At 45.1% G+C, this 20,345-nt stretch overlaps 1 protein-coding gene across 1 annotated transcript in view; it reads right to left on the bottom strand.

Annotated features, from left to right (window-relative positions):
- Positions 1-20,345, bottom strand: part of LOC121531180 — a 132,626-nt gene extending 112,281 nt beyond the window's left edge. The window contains exons 1-6 of the mRNA XM_045205095.1: positions 20,283-20,345; positions 11,190-12,158; positions 8,557-9,933; positions 6,719-7,960; positions 3,573-4,253; positions 158-1,312 (exon numbers count right to left, since the gene is read on the bottom strand). Coding sequence (XP_045061030.1) covers positions 158-1,312; positions 3,573-4,253; positions 6,719-7,960; positions 8,557-9,933; positions 11,190-12,158; positions 20,283-20,345 — 5,487 coding nt within the window. The remainder of the gene's footprint in view (positions 1-157; positions 1,313-3,572; positions 4,254-6,718; positions 7,961-8,556; positions 9,934-11,189; positions 12,159-20,282) is intronic.

Raw genomic sequence — 20,345 nt, 5'->3', positions numbered from 1 at the left:
ACATGCCCAGTCATTACTCTAAGTATCTTGCTTGAATACTATAGTTATAGTTGAATACAAGTGTATTATTTTGTGTAACTAAACCAATTAATAATTAGGCTGCTACAATTTACATTGTATTATGTTGAAATTAATTCACAGAACTGTAATGTATTACCTCAGTAACGTTTGGCATGGGGTTGAATCCACAGAGATTGCAGACAGTGTTCTTGCATTCAGTGCAGGTGTTGTAGTTGGGAGGGTCCTTGGATCCCTTGTTGAGTTCCACCTTGCAGAGTGGACAGGTGGACTGACCTGCTTTGGGAGCTGGTTGGGAGGATGCCGCTCCCTTTGAAGGCTCGGATTGGGGCTTGTCCACTTTGGCCTGTACTGACGGGGGGACCTTGGCCTGCTGGAGTTGCTCTGCTTTCTTCTCCTCTGCTTTCTGAGCAGCAGGTGGTTTGGTCTCCTTTGCAGGGGGCATCTTGGGAGAGGCCTGGGCTGCTGCAGACACCTTGGGGGAAGCTGGCGGTGGGGTGAGTGGTTTGTCCTCAACAGCTGAGGTGATCAAAGTAGATGCAGAGCTGAAGATAGAGGAGCCAAAGCCAAACATCTTCCCAGACACTGATTCTTCAGGCTTTGGCTGAGATTTAGCACCACCAAAGCCAAAGAAGCCCCCTGACTGCTTGGTGGGCTGGGCATGTGGTTCCGGTACAGCTTTGGCAGGAGAGGTCCCTCCTTTTGGAAGCTGTTGTGGAAGCTTTCCAGGCTCCTGCTTTAGGTGAGCAGTTTTGGGGTCTGGCTTTGGAGCTGGCTGGGTTTGTACTTGTGGTGGTGGCTTTGTAGCAGGCTGTTGCAGTGGAGGAGTTTGCTTTTCTGGTTGCTGTGCAGGTGTAGCAGCTCCACTTGGTTTGGGTCTGGCTGGAATTGGTTGGTCCACTGGTTTCGGAACAATTATAGATTCCTGGTTCTCCTTCGCAGCCACAGCAGATGGAGCCTGTTTATTTTGTATGGATCCTGGTTCTGGGGTCTCCTTATTTTGGACTGCAGTTGGTGCTGGGGTTCCAATGGGAATTGGTGTCTCCTGAGGTACAGTGGGTGGAGTGATCTCATTTTGGGCAGCCACAGGTACTGGGATCTCCTCCTTCTGGGATTTAGCTGGAGCTGGGTACGGCTTTTGAGATGCAGCAGGTGTGACATTCTCCTTTTGAGGTGCAACAGGTGTAGAGACTATGGTGGGCAAGGGTTGGGGTTTCATCATGGGAGGTCCTGGGGGTTCCATTCCTCCAAGTGCTCTCTGCATCTGGCAGGTCAGACACAGCCATTCCTTTACCTGAAATAAAATAAGTGTTGATTAAAAAAAAGTAAACTTTTCTTTTGAATGTTATTGCAGTCTGAGCATTTATAGATGCTCTTATCTTAGTTGCTATTCAAATACTGCATACTACATGTGACAAACATACAAAACTAGAGTCTTAATGCTCTAAATCTCATGATGCTAAATCAAATTAATAATTTATATCAGAGTGTATTAATACAATTAGATAACAACATCTACATAGAGTGTGAGTGTGTTCACAGAACTAAAATGTACTCTAATTGTTTGTGAACCTAATTTTTAAGTCTTCTGCATATTCTAGGGATGTGAATCTTTCAGTTTCAAGACAAATCGATACGTATCTAGCTAGATACATCGGCTCCGATACGATACAGGAACGCTACGTTTTAGTTTGAAATGATTCGGTGCGATTCGGCTTGATTAGAGAATGAATCGACGCAATTCGGTTCGCTGGATACGATTCGATGCATTAACATTTGTTGCATAAACACATTCATTTTCCATTCTAAATTAAAATCGGCTGCTGATGGAGAGCTGGGACTCTCTGAGCTGGATCTGTCGAAGCTGACTTCTCTCTCTGTTTGTGTGTGTGTGTGTGCGAGTGTGTGTAAATTCTGTATATCTATGGTGTATGTACTATGTATGCACCTGACCTGAGCCATAAGGGAGACTAGGCATCTACCACCCCACTACCACGATCAACGGGGCAATGTAGCATATGTTTTTTGTCCAGCCACTTTGGTTCTGAAATCACCATCACCCAATGATTAACTTGTAATTTTTGCAGATTAAGTCTTTGAGATAGTAATGTATTAATATGTATTGTGAAACATTAGCTGTGACATATATAGGGTGGCAGGTAGCTTAGTGGGTAAGAGCATTCTGCCAGTAACCGAAAGGTTGCTGGTTCTAATCCCCGAGCCAACTAGGTGAAAAATCTGTCGATGTTCCCTTAAGCAAAGCACTTAACCCTAATTGCTCCTGTAAATCGCTCTGGATAAGAGCGTCTGCTAAATGACTAAAATGTAAATGTAAGCATAGCCAATTAATATATAGCACAACTTTGGATTTCACCCCCATCTCGAAACCAAATGATTTTGACCGTTTGGAAGTTTTTACTGAGTGAGCTTCTCCTCCCGCTTCGGCCATGCCTCGCAAATGTGATTGGTGTCCTCGTTATGAAATTATGAACTTTACCATGTATATCTAAAAATTACCATACTGATTGTTTAAAGCAAAACCACCAAAACTATTGCTGAACAATCAAACTGAACAATCAAAATCAAATCCATTCTAAGCCCTGTTCAGCAGGTATAGCCAGATAAGAGTTGTGTCTCCTGTAGCTTACTTTTATTCTGGTAAAACACAATTTTCAACAGCACATAGATAATAACCTAGCAAATTACATAGGTTGTCACTCAACTAATGAAGCTTAACATTACGCAAGCCATTTTAGCATTTGAATGCTGAAGGTGCCGTGCATATGTGCAAGATCAGGAACAGGCTGCCTACCTCGTGCTGGTCAGTGCACGAAGCTGGGTAGAGTGTGCAGTTTCAATAGGCTACTGATATTGCATGGTGTTGTTCAGCATGCAAAATGAATTGTAGACCAATGACTGTCAACACAGTTACATGTAGTTCAACACTGAAGAAGAGAGGACGCATCAGTTGTCACAAGATAATAGATATTTTCGGACGGTAGAAAAAATGTAATATGAGCAAAAAATGCTTGTGAACCTGCAATTCGTAACTTTATAATCTATTTTTTGACCGATGCATGCTACATTTGGATTGGTTTGGGGTCCGTGGACTGAAGCACTTCCATCTTCAACTTTGAATCGGGGACCGATGCATATCGGTGAATCGTTACATCCCTAGCATATTCTGTAGAATATTGGGAGGCACTATGTACTCCAAACCCCTTCAGACAAAAGTAATGCAACGTACAATATGTTAAATGTGATCAGTATCAGACGAACATGAATGTCAAAACCTTGCCAAGATACTCAAAGACAATGGTGTCAGATTACAATTCGTTTACAGAAAGATCATTAACCAATATTATACCTTTTTTTTAGAAAAGCCTATATTAATACAAATATCTTATCTTGCACTTCCCATGAAAAACGTGACTGCCGACTATAAACATTGTCTATGTATAGTTAGTATCCTTAACCAATTGTTCTAAAATAAAGCACAACAGTTATGTTAGAGTAGCCTAATTACTTTCATGAAATATATACTCTTTACTTACTGTTTCCTGTGGCATGGGGTTAAATCCACAGAGGTTGCAGACAGCGTTCTTGCATTCAGTGCAGGTGTTGTAGTTGGGAGGGTCCTTGGAGCCCTTGTTGAGTTCCGCCTTACAGAGTGGACAGGTGGACTGGCCTGCTTTGGGAGCTGGTTGGGAGGATGCCGCTCCCTTTGGAGGCTCAGATTGGGGCTTATCCACTTTGGCCTGTACTGATGGGGGGACCTTGGCCTGCTGGAGTTGCTCTGCTTTCTTCTCCTCTGCTTTCTGAGCAGTAGGTGGTTTGGTCTCCTTTGCAGGGGGCATCTTGGGAGAGGCCTGGGCTGCTGCAGACACCTTGGGGGAAGCTGGCAGTGGGGTGAGTGGTTCATCCTCAACAGCTGAGGTGATCAAAGTGGATGCAGAGCTGAAGATGGAGGAGCCAAAGCCAAACATCTTCCCAGACACTGACTCTTCAGGCTTTGTGGGGTCAGGCTGAGAGACTCGAGTCACTAGCTCCTTTTTCAGTGAGGTTGGTGAAGTGGCCACTTTTGGGGCACCAGCTGGAGTGAGAGTGTCCCTCTTTTGAGGAGCAACAGGTGTAGAGACTTTGCTGGGCGAGGGTTTCATCATGGGAGTTCCTGGGGGTTCCATTCCTCCAACAGCTCTCTCCATCTGGCAGTTCAGACACAGCCACTCCTTCACCTGAAAGAGTAATGATATGTTACATTAGATACATATTGCATACTCAGGTTTCCTGTTGGTATCTATCTAAATCCAATGAATGTCAATTTAACTTCACAAATGGCATAATACAGTGGCGTGCGAAAGTATTCACCCCCCTTCGCATTTTTCCTATTTTGTTGCCTTACAACCTGGAATTAAAATGGATTTTGGGGGGGGGGTTCTATCATCTGATTTACACAACATGCCTACCACTTTGAAGATGCAAAATAATTGTTTTGGTGAAACAAACAAGAAATAAGACAAAAAAACAGAAAACTTGAGCGTGCATAACTATTCACCCCCCCCAAAGTCAATACTTTGTAGAGCCACCTTTTGCAGCAATTACAGCTGCAAGTCTCTTGGGGTATGTCTCTATAAGCTTGGCACATCTAGCCAATGGGATTTTTGCCCATTCTTCAAGGCAAAACTGCTCCAGCTCCTTCAAGTTGGATGGGTTCCGCTGGTGTACCACAGATTCTCAATTGGATTGAGGTCTGGGCTTTGACTAGGCCATTCCCCTTAAACCACTCGAGTGTTGCTTTAGCAGTATGCTTAGGGTCATTGTTCTGCTGGAAGGTGAACCTCCGTCCCAGTCTCGATTCTCTGGGAGACTGAAACAGGTTTGAATTTCCCTGTATTTAGCGCCATCCATCATTCCTTCAATTCTGACCAGTTTCCCAGTCCCTGCCGATGAAAAACATCCCCACAGCATGATGCTGCCACCACCATGCTTCACAGTGGGGATGGTGTTCTCGGGGTGATGAAAGGTGTTGGGTTTGCGCCAGACATAGAGCTTTCCTTGATGGCCAAAAAGCTCAATTTTAGTCTCATCTGACCAGAGTACCTTCTTCCATATGTTTGGGGAGTCTCCCACATGCCTTTTGTTGAACACCAAATGTGTTTGCTTAATTTTTTCTTTCAGCAATGGCTTTTTTCTGGCCACTCTTCCGTAAAGCCCAGCTCTGTGGAGTGTACTGCTTAAAGTGGTCCTATGGACAGATACTCCAATCTCCACTGTGGAGCTTTGCAGCTCCTTCAGGGTTATCTTTGGTCTCTTTGTTGCCTCTCTGATTAATGCCCTCCTTGCCTGGTCCGTGAGTTTTGGTGGGCAGCCCTCTCTTGGCAGGTTTGTTGTGGTGCCATATTATTTCCATTTTTTTTATAATGGATTTAATGGTGCTCCGTGGGATGTTCAAAGTTTTCGATATTTTTTTATAACCCAACCCTAATCTGTAATTCTCCACAACTTTGTCCCTGACCTGTTTGGAGAGCTCCTTGGTCTTCATGGTGCCGCTTGCTTGGTGGTGCCCCTTGCTTAGTGGTGTTGCAGACTCTGGGGCCTTTCAGAACAGGTGTATATATACTGAGATCATGTGAAAGATCATGTGACACTTAGATTGCACACAGGTGGACTTTATTTAACTAATTATGTGACTTATAAAGGTAATTGGTTATACCAGATCTTATTTAGGGGCTTCATAGCAAAGGGGGTGAATACACATGCACGAACCACTTTTCCGTTATTTATTTTGTATAATTTTTTGAAATATGTAATTTTTTTTATTTCACTTCACCAATTTGGACTATTTTGTGTATGTCCATTACATGAAATAAAAAATAAAAATCAATTTAAATTACAGGTTGTAATGCAACAAAATAGGAAAAACGCCAAGGGGGATGAATAATTTTGCAAGGCACTGTATGTACATAGGAAAATAGACTGGTGGCTATACTTTTGAGTGCCCATGGTCATTGCATCAGGTAGCTTACTTAAAAGTAGCTTACATACAGTTTCAATACCATCATGTATGCTCTTTGGGAAATAACTCAATATAGTATCTGTGTGAAAATCTACACAAATTATGCTTTGTATAGATGGTTTAAAGGAGCCTATATTTGAAGCTTTGAATTTAATAAATAACTTTGCTATGGTAACACAGGGAAAATGACAGAGTTGACATAATTTGCGTAATGTACAAAGCTGGTTCTGCTCACAAAATAACTCATGCATATCAACAAAACAGACTGTGTGATTTTATCATTTAAAAACAAATCAGTGAAAATGAGGCTGTACTTTGTAATCTTCCAAAGAGCTGAATCCATACCGATAGAGGATCTTAATTTTATCACTGTGTTGCAGGAGAACCTTTCTGCAATTCAGGACATTTCTAACTTGTAGTGTATTTGAGGTGTAAAAAGGCTTCTGAAGTTTGTAATTTCCTATTTGAAATGTCAAACTTGATTTTCCCTTACATTGAATCAACCCCTACAAAAATGTCCATTTATTATAATCCACATAATAATTCACATTTCCTGTTGCTCCTGGATTATTTTCCTGCTGTAGCAAACTGGCTCAAATTATGATCTTACATCTGTAAGTGATTAGATATAACAGGAAAGGAGCTTGCTGAAAGAAGTGAATTGAAAGTGTCATTTTCTCTTACCTCTTTTTCATGTGGCATGGGGTTAAATCCACAGAGGTTGCAGACAGTGTTCTTGCATTCGGTGCAGGTGTTGTAGTTGGGAGGGTCCTTGAAGCCCATAATGAGTTCCACCTTGCAGAGTGGACAGGTGGACTGATTTGTGTTGGTACCTGATTGGGGGGATGTTGCTCCCTTTTGAGGCTCTGATGGGGGTTTGTACACTTTGGCCTGTATTGATGAGGGGGCCTTGGCCTGCTGGAGTTGCTCTGCTTTCTTATCTTCTGCTTTCCGAGCAGCAGGTGGTTTGGTCTCCTTTGCAGGGGGCATGTTGGGAGAGGCCTGGGCTGCTGCAGACACCTTGGGGGAAGCTGGCGGTGTGGTGCGGGGCTCGTCTTGAACAGCTGAGGTGATCAAAGTGGATGCAGAGCTGAAGATGGAGGAGCCAAAGCCAAACATCTTCCCAGACACTGACTCGTCAGGCTTTTCAGGCTGAGATTTGGGACCCCCAGATCCAAAGAAGCCTCCTGACTCCTGTTTGGGGGGCTGGGCCTGTGGTGGCAAAGCATTGGCAGGAGAGGCTCCACCTTTTGGATACTGTTGCTGAAGATTCCCAGGCTCTGCTTTCGGTGCACCTGCTGGGGGCTGCGGAGGCTGGCCTTGTTGTTGTTGAGTCTTCTGCTGTGGAGGTTGTTGGACAGACGTTGGAGTTGGTTTGTCCACTGGCTTCTGGTGCTGCTGTGAAGCCACTGAAGGAGAAATCTTCTTCTTCTGTGGTGAGCCTGGTGCAGGTTTATCCTCTTTCACTGAAGCAGGGGTCTCTGGGTCCTTTTTGGTTGGGGCTGGTGCAGTGGCAACTTTTTGGGGACCAGCTGGTGTGGGAGTCTCCTTCTGTTGAGGTGCAACAGGTGCAGAAACCTTGGGAGAAGCTGGCGGTGTGGTGCGGGGTTCATCTTGAACAGTTGAGGTGATCAAAGTGGATGCAGAGCTGAAGATGGAGGAACCAAAGCCAAACATCTTCCCAGACACTGACTCTTCAGGCTTTGAGGGGGCAGACTGAGAGACTCGAGTCACTAGCTCCTTTTTCAGTGAGGTTGGTGAAGTGGCCACTTTTGGGGCACCGGCTGGAGTGAGAGTGTCCCTCTTTTGAGGAGCAACAGGTATAGAGACTTTGCTGGGCGAGGGTTTCATCATGGGAGTTCCTGGGGGTTCCATTCCTTCAAGAGCTCTCTGCATCTGGCAGTTCAGACACAGCCACTCCTTCACCTGAAATAGTAAGGCTGTGTTAGATATATACTGTATACTCAGGTTTCCTGTTGGTATCTAGCGGAGTTCAATTCATGTCAATCTAATTTTACAAATGGCTGAATATGTACATAGGAAGTTACACAGTTGGTATATTTTTGAGGGTCCAGTCATTGCATCAGGTAGCATACCATAAGGTTGCCTACTTAAAGTTTAAATATAATAACGTATGCTCTTTGGTGAAATTTACACATATTATGCCCTGTATAGATTGGTTAAAGCAGCCTATATTTGCAGCTTTGCATTTAATAAATAACTTTAAGTACATTTACATTTACGTCATTTAGCAGACGCTCTTATCCAGAGCGACTTACAAATACAAAACACAGGCAAAATGAGAGAGCCTGCATCATTTGCTTTATCTACAAAGCTGGTTCTGTGGAAAAAATAACTAATGTTTATCATCAAAACAGACTAGTGTGATTTGATCATTTAGAAACAAATCAGTGAACATGAGGCTGTACTTTGTAATCTTCTAAAGAGACGCATCCATAAGTGATAACAACAGGACATATGCTTGCTGAAAGCAGTGCTCTTGAACTGTCATGTTCTCTTACCTCTGTTTCATGTGTCATGGGGTTAAATCCACAGAGGTTGCAAACAGTGTTCTTGCATTTGGTACATGTGTTGTAGTTGCGAGGGTCCTTAGAGCCCTTGTTAAGTTCCACCTTGCAGAGTGGACAGGTGGACTGGCCTGCTTTGGGAGCTGATTGGGATGATACTTCTCCCTTTGGAGGCTCTGATGGGGGTTTGTACACTTTGGCCTGTACTGATGGGGGGACCTTGGCCTGCTGGAGTTGCTCTGCTTTCTTCTCCTCTGATCTCAGAGCAGCAGGTGGTTTGGTTTCCTTTGCAGGGGGCATCTTGGGAGAGGCCTTGGCTGCTGCAGACACCTTGGGAGAAGCTGGCGGTGGGGTGCGGGGCTCGTCCTGAACAGCTGAGGTGATCAACGAAGATGCAGAGCTGAAGATGGAGGAGCCAAAGCCAAACATCTTCCCAGACACTGACTCCTCAGGCTTTGAAGAGGCAGACTGCGATTTGGGTCCACCAAAGCCAAATACACCTCCTGACTCCAGCTTGGGGTGTTGCTGTGTAGATGGAATGCCACTGCTTTGCCTACGCCCAGGGCTAGGCTGCTGTGGTGGTTTCTGAGGTTCTGATGTTCTCCGGTTCTCTTGTGGTGCCTTCTCAGCAGGTCCTGGAGAGGTCCCAAGTTTTGGAGGCTGTTGCTGAGGGTTCCCAGGCTCTGCTGTACGTGCCCCTGCTGGGTTCTGCTGAGGTTGGACTTGTTGTTGAGTCTTCTGCTGTGTGGGCTGCTGCTGTGGTTGGGCAGCACTCCCCTGCATATACCCTGATGGGTCTCCTTGATTTAGAGGGCCTGCAGGTTTCTGGTCCTCTTTTGCAGTCACTGCGGGGGAGTCTGGCTTTCTCTTTGGGGAGCCTGGCATTGGCGTGTCCTTCTTTGCGGCTGTGGCTGTTTTTTTAGACTCTTTTTTGGGTGACGCTGGTGTTGATATATCTTTTGGGGGACCAGCAGGTGTGGGAGTATCCTTCTTTTGAGATGCAACGTGTGCAGACACCTTGGGGGAAGCTGGCAGTGTGGTGTGTGGTTCGTCCTGAACAGCTGAGGTGATCAAAGTGGATGCAGAGCTGAAGATGGAGGAGCCAAAGCCAACCATCTTCCCAGACACTGACTCTTCAGGTTTTGAGGCGACAGGCTGAGAGGCTCGAGTCACTGGCTCCTTTTTGGGTGAGGCTGGTGCAGTGGCCACTTTATAGGGACCAGATGGTTTTGGAGTGTCTTTCTTTTGAGGAGTAGCAGGAGCAGAGACTTTGTTGGGTGAAGGCTTGGGTTTCATCATGGGATGTTCTGGATCTTCCATTCCTCCAAGTGCTCTCTGCATCTGGCAGTTCAGACACAGCCACTCCTTCACCTTAAACATTTTCACATTGTGAGAGGAATACAGAATTTGATACATTTCTTATACAGCTCTAACTATGTATGATGGAAAGCAGCACAGGCAAATGTTTCTGCAGTGATATCAGCAGACACTTCCCTACCCTCTGAGACATAAATTGTCCAGCACACTGTGATACATCATTCTTGCTGTTTGAGCTTCAACATAACTTGCAGTTTAAGTATTTGGTGTATTGCATTTGTGCAAAGCACACTGTAAAAGAGATGTATTTGAACCATCTGAAATTCCACTTCTATTCATATTTTACTAGGCAAGTCAGTTAAGAACAAATTCTTATTTACAATGACGGCCTACACCGGCCAAACCCGGACGACGCTGGGCCAATTGTGCGCCGCCCTATGGGACTCCCAATCACGGCCGGTTGTGATACAGCCTGGAATCGAACCAGGGGGTCTGTAGTGACACCTCAAGCACTCAAGCATTGAGCACTGAGATGCAGTGCCTTAGACCGCTGCGCCATATAGGCCTAATACCATGCTACTGTTGGTAGAATTAATATGGGTCAAGAACAATTCAGGAAATGAAATAGCCATAACCACTTCACGTGGCTCTCTTTTATAAAGCCAGAAATTGTCAGTAAATTGAAATATATTAAAATCCCAAACTATTCCTCTCAGGCTAAAACCTTGTCACACTGGTTGTTCCTACTGTATTTGCATAAGGAGAGACTAAACAAGTAATGAACAGACCAACGGTGCAATGTCTAAAAGTTATTTCTGGAACTGAAATACATTGATCAGAACGAATAGACATTTCAAATCTGAGAGATAACATTTTAATTTCAGAATTTCTTCGATTTTCCTCTAGATGATTTGTGTAGAGATTATTTAGCTCTCTGAACTTTTCTATAAAAGAGAGAGCCTTTTCTAAATGATATTATAAACTGGGTGGTTCGAGCCCTGAATGCTGATTGGCTGAAAGCCATGGTATATCAGACCGTATACCATGGGTATGACAAAACATTTATTTTTACTGCTCTAACTACGTTGGTAACCAGTTTATAATAGCAATAGCGCACCTCAGGGTTTGTGGTATATGGCCAATATACAACGGCTAAGGGCTGTATCCAGGCACTCCGCGTTGCGTTGTGCATAAAAACAGCCCTTATCCGTGGTATATTGGCCACATACCACACCCCCTCGTGCCTTATTGCTTAAATATAGCAGTCATAATTCATTTACACAGTAATAAAGTGATTATGGCTGTTTTACCTCAGTAACATTTGGCATGGGGTTAAATCCACAGAGATTGCAGACAGTGTTCTTGCATTCCGTGCAGGTGTTGTAGTTGGGAGGGTCCTTGGAGCCCTTGTTGAGTTCCACCTTGCAGAGTGGACAGGTGGACTGGCCTGCTTTGGGAGCTGGTTGGGAGGATGCTGCTCCCTTTGGAGGCTCTGGTGGGGGTTTGTCCACTTTGGCCTGTACTGATGGGGGGACCTTGGCCTGCTGGGGTTGCTCTGCTTTCTTCTCCTCTGCTTTCTGAGCAGCAGGTGGTTTGGTCTCCTTTGCAGGGGACATCTTGGGAGAGGTCTGGGCCAGTGCAGACACCTTGGGGGAAGCTAGTGGTGTGATGCGGGGCTCATCCTGAACAGCTGAGGTGATCAAAGTGGATGCAGAGCTGAAAATGGAGGAGCCAAAGCCAAACATCTTCCCAGACACTGACTCTTCAGGCTTTGAAGGGACAGGCTGAGATTTTGCACCACCAAAGCCAAAGAAGCCTCCTGACTCCTCCTTGGTGGGCTGGGCCTCTGGTGGCACAGCTTTGGCAGGAGAGGCTCCACTTTTTGGAGACTGTTGCTGAGGCTTCCCGGGCTCCTGCTGTGTGGATGGGGTAGCATTACTCTGCTTAAGCCCAGGTTGGCCTGGCTGCTCTGGTGGTTTCTGAGGCCCTGATGTTCTCCGGTTCTCCTGTAGTGTCTTCTGAGCAGGAGCTGGGCTGGAAGGTTTCTGAGCGTCTGCTGCTTTAGCAACCTCTACTTTGGGTGGCTGTGTTGCTGATGTAGCAGGTTTTCTCTGGGGGGAGCCTGGTGTTGGAGTGTTATTCTTTTGGGGTGTGCTGGGTGTGACAGTGGTCTTCTGAGGTGCAGAACCGTTGTTGGGAGAAGGTTGGGGTTTTTTCATGGGAAGTCCTGGGGATTCCATTCTCTTCATCTGGCAGTTCAGACACAGCCACTCCTTCACCTGAAAGAAAACAACAGTGTTAAGATGGTCAAATTACATTATACTACATGGTTCGATATTATTTACTAACTTGATTTCAATCAGCAGCACTAAATATGCATTTGTCAACAGATACTTGAAAATGTGCTAATGGTTAATTATGAATTTCATGTTCAACATAATCAGTAAACAAAAAGCAGTGTTCCTTTCTACTAATAAACACCTCAAATAAAATAAAAATCCAAGTTTATTGGCCACATGCACCGAATACAACAGGTGCAGACATTACAGTGAAATGCTTACTTACAGCCCTTAACCAACAGTGCATTTATTTTTTAATAAAAAAGTAAAATAAAAAAGTGTTGAGAAACAAAGAGCAGAAGTATAATAAAATAACAGTAGGGAGGCTATATTTACGGGGGGTACCGGTGCAGAGTCAATGTGCGGGGGCACCGGCTAGTTGAGGTAGTTGAAGTAATATGTACATGTGGGTAGAGTTAAAGTGGCAGCAGCGTAAAAAGATGGGGTGGGGGGTGGGGGTGGGGCGGCAGTGCAAAAGTCTGGGTAGCCATGATTAGCTGTCCAGGAGTCTTATGGTTTGGGGGTAGAAGCTGTTGAGAAGTCTTTTGGACCTAGACTTGGCACTCCGGTACCGCTTGCCGTGCGGTAGCAGAGAGAACAGTCTATGACTAGGGTGGCTGGAGTCTTTGACAATTTTGAGGGCCTTCCTCTGACACCGCCTGGTATAGAGGCCCTGGATGGCAGGAAGCTTGGCCCCAGTGATGTACTGTGCCGTACTTACTACCCTCTGTAGTGCCTTGTGGTCGGAGGCCGAGCAGTTGCCATACCAGGCGGTGATGCAACCAGTCAGGATGCTCTCGATGGTGCAGCTGTATAATTTTTTGAGGATCTGAGGACCCATGCCAAATATTTTCAGTCTCCTGAGGGGGAATAGGCTTTGTCGTGCCCTCTTCACGACTTTCTTGGTGTGTTTGGACCATGATAGTTCGTTGGTGATGTGGAAACCAAGGAACTTGAAGCTCTCAACCTGTTCCACTACAGCCCGTTGATGAGAATGGGGGCGTGCTCAGTCCTTTTTTTTTTCCGTAGTCCACAATCATCTCCTTTGTCTTGGTCACCTTGAGGGAGAGGTTGTTATCCTGGCACCACACGGCCAGGTCTTTGACCTCCTCCCTATAGGCTGTCTCATCGTTGTCGGTGATCAGGCCTACCACTGTTGTGTCGTCGGCAAACTTAATGATGGTGTTGGAGTCGTGCCTGGCCATGCAATCATGGGTGAACAAGGAGTACAGGAAGGGACTGAGCACGCACCCCTGAGGGGCCACCGTGTTGAGGATCAGTGTGGCAGATGTGTTGTTACCTACCCTTACCACCTGGGGGCGGCCTGTCAGGAAGTCCAGGATCCAGTTGCAGAGGGAGGTGTTTAGTCCCAGGATCCTTAGCTTAGTGATGAGCTTTGAGGGCACTATGGTGTTGAATGCTGAGCTGTAGTCAATGAATAGCATTCTCACGTAGGTGTTCCTCTTGTCATGAAAACATTCACTATGTTCTGTGCCTGTCATCATGAGTTAGTTTTAAGTCTTTGTAGAGGAGACCAAGCTGATTTTCAATTCTAGTTGCCACTAAACATCAGTAACAAAACATTGCTACTGTGTTGTGTCAAAGCTAAGATGGTTTTAAATTCATGTCAGTGTCCTCAAGGAAATTCATGTATGAAATGAACTATTTGAAAAGACAGCGTTCACCCATTGTGTAAAATAAATTCATAATTATTTCATGTTCGTTAATTACACCTTATTGGGTAATTAAGCAATTATTGAGTGATATTATTATACTGTTGCCATTGGCCAATAGTATTCAGAGCAAAAATCTACGTTGTTTACACAAGAGGCTATCCCATAATAATAATAATAATATGCCATTTAGCAGACGCTTTTATCCAAAGCGACTTACAGTCATGGGTGCATACATTTTTTTTGTGTATGGGTGGTCCCGGGGATCGAACCCACTACCTTGGCATTACAAGCGCCTTGCTCTACCAGCTGAGCTACAGAGGACCACATGGGGTAGCATTAGGAGGGAGCTGATCACCAGCCTTAAAATTAATTATGTGTCCTATATAGCTCGCTGCCTGCACTCACAATTCAATGACCCCTACTGTAAATAATAATAATTGATTGGACTTACAGTGCATTCGGAAAGTATTCAGACCCCTTTAATCTTTCCACATTTTGTTAAGTTACAGCCTTATTCTAAAATGGATAAAATTGTTTTTTCCCTCATCAATCTACACACAATACCCCATAATGACACAGCAAAAACATGTTTGTAGAAAGTTTTGCAAATGTATAAAAAAATATATAAAAAATAATATCACATTTACATAAGTATTCAGACCCTTTACCCAGTACTTTGTTGGAGCACCTTTGGCAGTAATGACAGCCTTGAATCTTCTTGGGTATGACACTACAAGCTTGGCACACCTGAATTTAAGGAGTTTCTCCCATTCTTCTCTGCAGATCCTCTCAAACTCTGTCAGAATGGATGGGGAGCTATTTTCTGCACAGCTATTTTCAGGTCTCTCCAGAGATGTTTGATCGGGTTCAAGTCCGGGCTTTGGCTGGGCCTCAAGGACATTCAGAGACTTGTCCCGAAGCCACTCCTGCGTTGTATTGGCTGTGTGCTTAGTGTCGTTGTCCTGTTGGAAGGTGAATCTTCGCCCCAGTCTGAGGTCCTGAGCGCTCTGGAGCAGGTTTTCATCAAGGATCTCTCTGTACTTTGCTTCGTTCATCTTTCCCTCGATCCTGACTAGTCTCCCAGTCCCTGCCGCTTAAAAAACTCCCCACAGCATGATGCTGCCACCACCATACTTCACCGTAGGGATGGTGCCAGGTTTCCTCCAGATGTGAGGTTTGGCATTCAGGCCAAAGAGTTCAATCTTGGTTTCATCAGACCAGAGAATCTTTGTTTCTCATGGTATGAGAGTCTTTAGGTGCCCTTAAGCATACTTCAAACGGGCTGTCATGTGCCTTTTACTGAGGAGTGGCTTCCGTCTGGCCACTCTACCAGAAAGGCCTGATTGGTGGAGTGCTGCAGAGATTGTTGTCCTTCTAGAAGTTTCTCCCATCTCCACAGAGGAACTCTGGAGTTTTGTCAGAGTGACCATTGGGTTCTTGGCCACCTCCTTGACCAAGGCCTTTCTCCCCCGATTGCTCAGTTTGGCCGGGTGGCCAGCTCTAGGGAAGAGTCTTGGTGGTTCCAAACATCTTCCATATAAGAATGATGGAGGCCACTGTGTTCTTGGGGAACTTCAATGCTGCAGAAATGTTTTGGTACCCTTCCCCAGATCTGTGCCTCGACACAATCCTGTCTCGGAGCTCTACGGACAATTCCTTCGACCTCATGGATTGGTTTTAGCTCTGACATGCATTGTCAACTGTGTGACCTTATATAGAGGTGTGTGCCTTTCCAAATCATGTCCAATCAATTGAATTTACCACAGATGGACTCCAATCAAGTTGTACAAAATCTCAAGGATGATCAATGGAAACAGGATGCACCTGAGCTCAATTTTGTGTCTCATAGCAAAGGGTCTGAAACCGTATGTAAATAAGTTATTTCTGTTTTCTAATTTTAATACATTTGCAAAAGAATTATAAAAAACTGTTTTTGCTTTGTCATTATGGGGTATTTTGTGTAGATTGATGAGGATTATTAAAAAAAATATCCATTTTTGAATAAGGTTGTAACGTAACAAAACGTGGAGAAAGTCAAGTGGTGTGAATACTTTCCAAATGCACTGTATATACTGCTTTTCTAGACACCCAAAGCGCTTTATAATAATAATAATAATATGCCATTTAGCAGACGCTTTTATCCAAAGCGACTTACAGTCATGCGTGCATACATTTTTGTGTATGGGTGGTCCCGGGGATCGAACCCACTACCTTAGCGTTACAAGCGCCGTGCTCTACCAGCTGAGCTATAGAGGACCACTTTACAGCTTTACAGTCGGAAGTTTACATACACTTAGGTTGGAGTCATTAAAACTTGTTTTCAACCACTCCACAAATTTCTTGTTTACAAACTATAGTTTTGGCAAGTTGGTTAGGACATCTACTTTGTGCATGACACAAGTAATTTTTCCAACAATTGTTTACAGACAGATTATTTCACTTATAATTCACTGTATCAAAATTCCAGTGGGTCAGAAGTTTACATACACTAAATTGACTGTGCCTTTAAACAGCTTGGAAAATTCCAGAAAATTATGTCATGGCTTTAGAAGCTTCTGATAGGCTAATTGACATCATTTGAGTCAATTGGAGGTGTACCTGTGGATGTATTTCAAGGCCTACCTTCAAACTCAGTGCCTCTTTGCTTGACATCATGGGAAAATCAAAAGAAATCAGCCAAGACCTCAGAAAAAAAATGGTAAACCTCCACAAGTCTGGTTCATCCTTGGGAGCAATTTCCAAATGCCTGAAGGTACCACGTTCATCTGTACAAACAATAGTACACAAGTATAAACACCATGGGATCACACAGCCGTCATACCGCTCAGGAAGGAGACGCGTTCTGTCTCCTAGAGATGAACATACTTTGGTGCAAAAAGTGCAAATCAATCCCAGAACAACAGCAAAGGACCTTTTGAAGATGCTGGAGGAAACAGGTACAAAAGTATCAATATCTGTCACGCCCTGACTCAACAAATACAAGTCCCTTGAGTCAGGGCGTGACAGATAGGGTGTGTATTTTCTGTGTTGTGTTTGGCTATGTTGATTGTCTGTTAGATTCTAGTATGTCTAGATCTATGTTGGCCTGTGTGGTTCCCAATCAGAGGCAGCTGTCGCTCGTTGTCTCTGATTGGGGACCATACTTAGGCAGCCTTTTGGCACCTGTTAGTTGTGGGATCTTGTTCTGTAAAGGTATGTTGTTTGTCTGCTACCTTGGACTTTCGTTTCGGACAAACGTTTCGTTTGTTGTTTTGTCGTGTGTTTAGTCGTTAATAAATATGAATGCATATCACGCTGCGCCTTGGTCCTTCTCGTTCATGAACGATCGTGACAATATCCACAGTAAAACAAGTCCTATATCGACATAACCTGAAAGGCCGCTCAGCAAGGAAGAAGCCACTGCTCCAAAACCGCCATAAAAAAGCCAGACTACGGTTTGCAACTGCACATGGGGACAAAGATCATACTTTTTGGAGAAATGTCCTCTGGTCAGATGAACACCATCCCAACCGTGAAGCACGGGGGTGGCAGCTTCATGCTGTGGGGGTGCTTTGGTGCAGGAGGGACTGATGCACTTCACAAAATAGATGGCATCATGAGGAAGGAAAATTATGTGGATATATTGAAGCAACATCTCAAGACATCAGTCAGGAAGTTAAAGCTTGGTCGCAAATGGGTCTTCCAAATGGACAATGACCCCAAGCATACTTCCAAAGTTGTGGCAAAATGGCTTAAGGACAACAAAGTCAAGGTATTGGAGTGGCCATCACAAAGCCCTGACCTCAATCCTATAGAAAATACACTGCTCAAAAAAATTAAGGGAACACTTAAACAACACATCCTAGATCTGAATGAATGAAATAATCTTATTAAATACTTTTTTCTTTACATAGTTGAATGTGCTGACAACAAAATCACACAAAAATTATCAATGGAAATCAAATTTATCAACCCATTGAGGTCTGGATTTGGAGTCACCCTCAAAATTAAAGTGGAAAACCACACTACAGGCTGATCCAACTTTGATGTAATGTCCTTAAAACAAGTCAAAATGAGGCTCAGTAGTGTGTGTGGCCTCCACGTGCCTGTATGACCTCCCTACAACGCCTGGGCATGCTCCTGATGAGGTGGCGGATGGTCTCCTGAGGGATCTCCTCCCAGACCTGGACTAAAGCATCCGCCAACTCCTGGACAGTCTGTGGTGCAACGTGGCGTTGGTGGATGGAGCGAGACATGATGTCCCAGATGTGCTCAATTGGATTCAGGTCTGGGGAACGGGCGGGCCAGTCCATAGCATCAATGCCTTCCTCTTGCAGGAACTGCTGACACACTCCAGCCACATGAGGTCTAGCATTGTCTTGCATTAGGAGGAACCCAGGGCCAACCGCACCAGCATATGGTCTCACAAGGGGTCTGAGGATCTCATCTCGGTACCTAATGGCAGTCAGGCTACCTCTGGCGAGCACATGGAGGGCTGTGCGGCCACCCAAAGAAATGCCACCCCACACCATGACTGACCCACAGCCAAACCGGTCATGCTGGAGGATGTTGCAGGCAGCAGAACGTTCTCCACGGCGTCTCCAGACTCTGTCACTTCTGTCACATGTGCTCAGTGTGAACCTGCTTTCATCTGTGAAGAGCACAGGGCGCCAGTGGCGAATTTGCCAATCTTGGTGTTCTCTGGCAAATGCCAAACGTCCTGTATGGTGTTGGGCTGTAAGCACAACCCCCACCTGTGGACGTCGGGCCCTCATACCACCCTCATGGAGTCTGTTTCTGACCGTTTGAGCAGACACATGCACATTTGTGGCCTGCTGGAGGTCATTTTGCAGGGCTCTGGCAGTGCTCCTCCTGCTCCTCCTTGCACAAAGGCGGAGGTAGCGGTCCTGCTGCTGGGTTGTTGCCCTCCTACGGCCTCCTCCACGTCTCCTGATGTACTGGCCTGTCTCCTGGTAGCGCCTCCATGCTCTGGACAATACGCTGACAGACACAGCAAACCTTCTTGCCACAGCTCGCATTCATGTGCCATCCTGGAGGAGCTGCACTACCTGAGCCACATGTGTGGGTTGTTGACTCCGTCTCATGCTACCACTAGAGTGAAAGCACCGCCAGCATTCAAAAGTGACCAAAACATCAGCCAGGAAGCATAGGAACTGAGAAGTGGTCTGTGGTCACCACCTGCAGAACCACTTCTTTATTGGGGGTGTCTTGTTAATTGCCTATAATTTCCTCCTGTTGTCTATTCCATTTGCACAACAGCATGTGACATTTTTTGTCAATCAGTGTTGCTTCCTAAGTGGACAGTTTGATTTCACAGAAGTGTGATTGACTTGGAGTTACATTGTGTTGTTTAAGTGTTCCCTTTATTTTTTTGAGCAGTGTATGTGGGCAGAACTGAAAAAGCGTGTGCGAGCAAGGAGGCCTACAAACCTGACTCAGTTACACCAGCTCTGTAAGGAGGAATGGGCCAAAATTCACCCAACTTATTGTCGGAAGCTTGTGGAAGGCTACCCGAAACGTTTGACCCAAGTTAAACAATTTAAAGGCAATGCTACCAAATACTAATTGAGTGTATGTAAACTTCTGACCCACTGGGAATGTGATGAAAGTAATAAAAGCTTAAATAAATCATTCTCTCTACTATTATTCTGACATTTCACATTCTTAAAATAAAGTGGTGATCATAACTGACCTAAGACAAGGAATTTTTACTAGGATTAAATGTCAGGAATTGTGAAAAACTGAGTTTAAATGTATTTGGCTAAGGTGTATGTAAACTTCCGACTTCAACTGTACATAGCAAGGGGGACGGTCACCTCATCCACAACCAATGTGTAGCACGCACTTGGGTGATGCACGGCAACCAATTTACGGCAGAACGCTCACCACACATCAGCTATCAGGTGGAGAGGTGAGGAGTGATATATGCCAATTAGGAATGAGGGAGGTGATTAGGTGGCCGGGGTTCACACCCCTACTCTTACGATAAATGCCATCAGATTTTTTTGTTACCACAGTGAGTCAGGATACCGTTTAACGTCCCATCTGAAAGACGGCACCCTACTCAGGGTGATGTTCCTATCACTGCCCTGGGGCATTGGGATCTCCTTAGACCAGAGGGAAGAGTGCCCCCCCACTGGCCCTCCAACATCACTTCCAGCTGCATCTGGTCTCCCATCCAGGGACTGACCAGGACCGACCATGCTTTGCTTCAGATGCAAGCCAGTAGTGGGATACTGTAAATGGGCAGAGGGCCATCAGGTCTCCATACATGAGCTTTGTGTTTTAATCTGTTTATCTGATCTCTGATAGCGATACAGCCCTCCTGAGGGAAGCACATAATGCAGGCTATTAGACCAAAGCCCACTTGTGGAACAGTTTACCATACCTCCCACTGCCTCCTGTAATGGTACGAGGCCTCTGTGATGGTAAGGGAGTCACAGGTCTGCAT

Source organism: Coregonus clupeaformis, chromosome 19 (assembly GCF_020615455.1).
Source record: "Coregonus clupeaformis isolate EN_2021a chromosome 19, ASM2061545v1, whole genome shotgun sequence".
Lineage (NCBI taxonomy): Eukaryota > Metazoa > Chordata > Actinopteri > Salmoniformes > Salmonidae > Coregonus > Coregonus clupeaformis.
The sequence above is the reverse complement of the archived record's forward strand: the minus strand, read 5'-3'. Positions and strand labels throughout refer to the sequence as shown.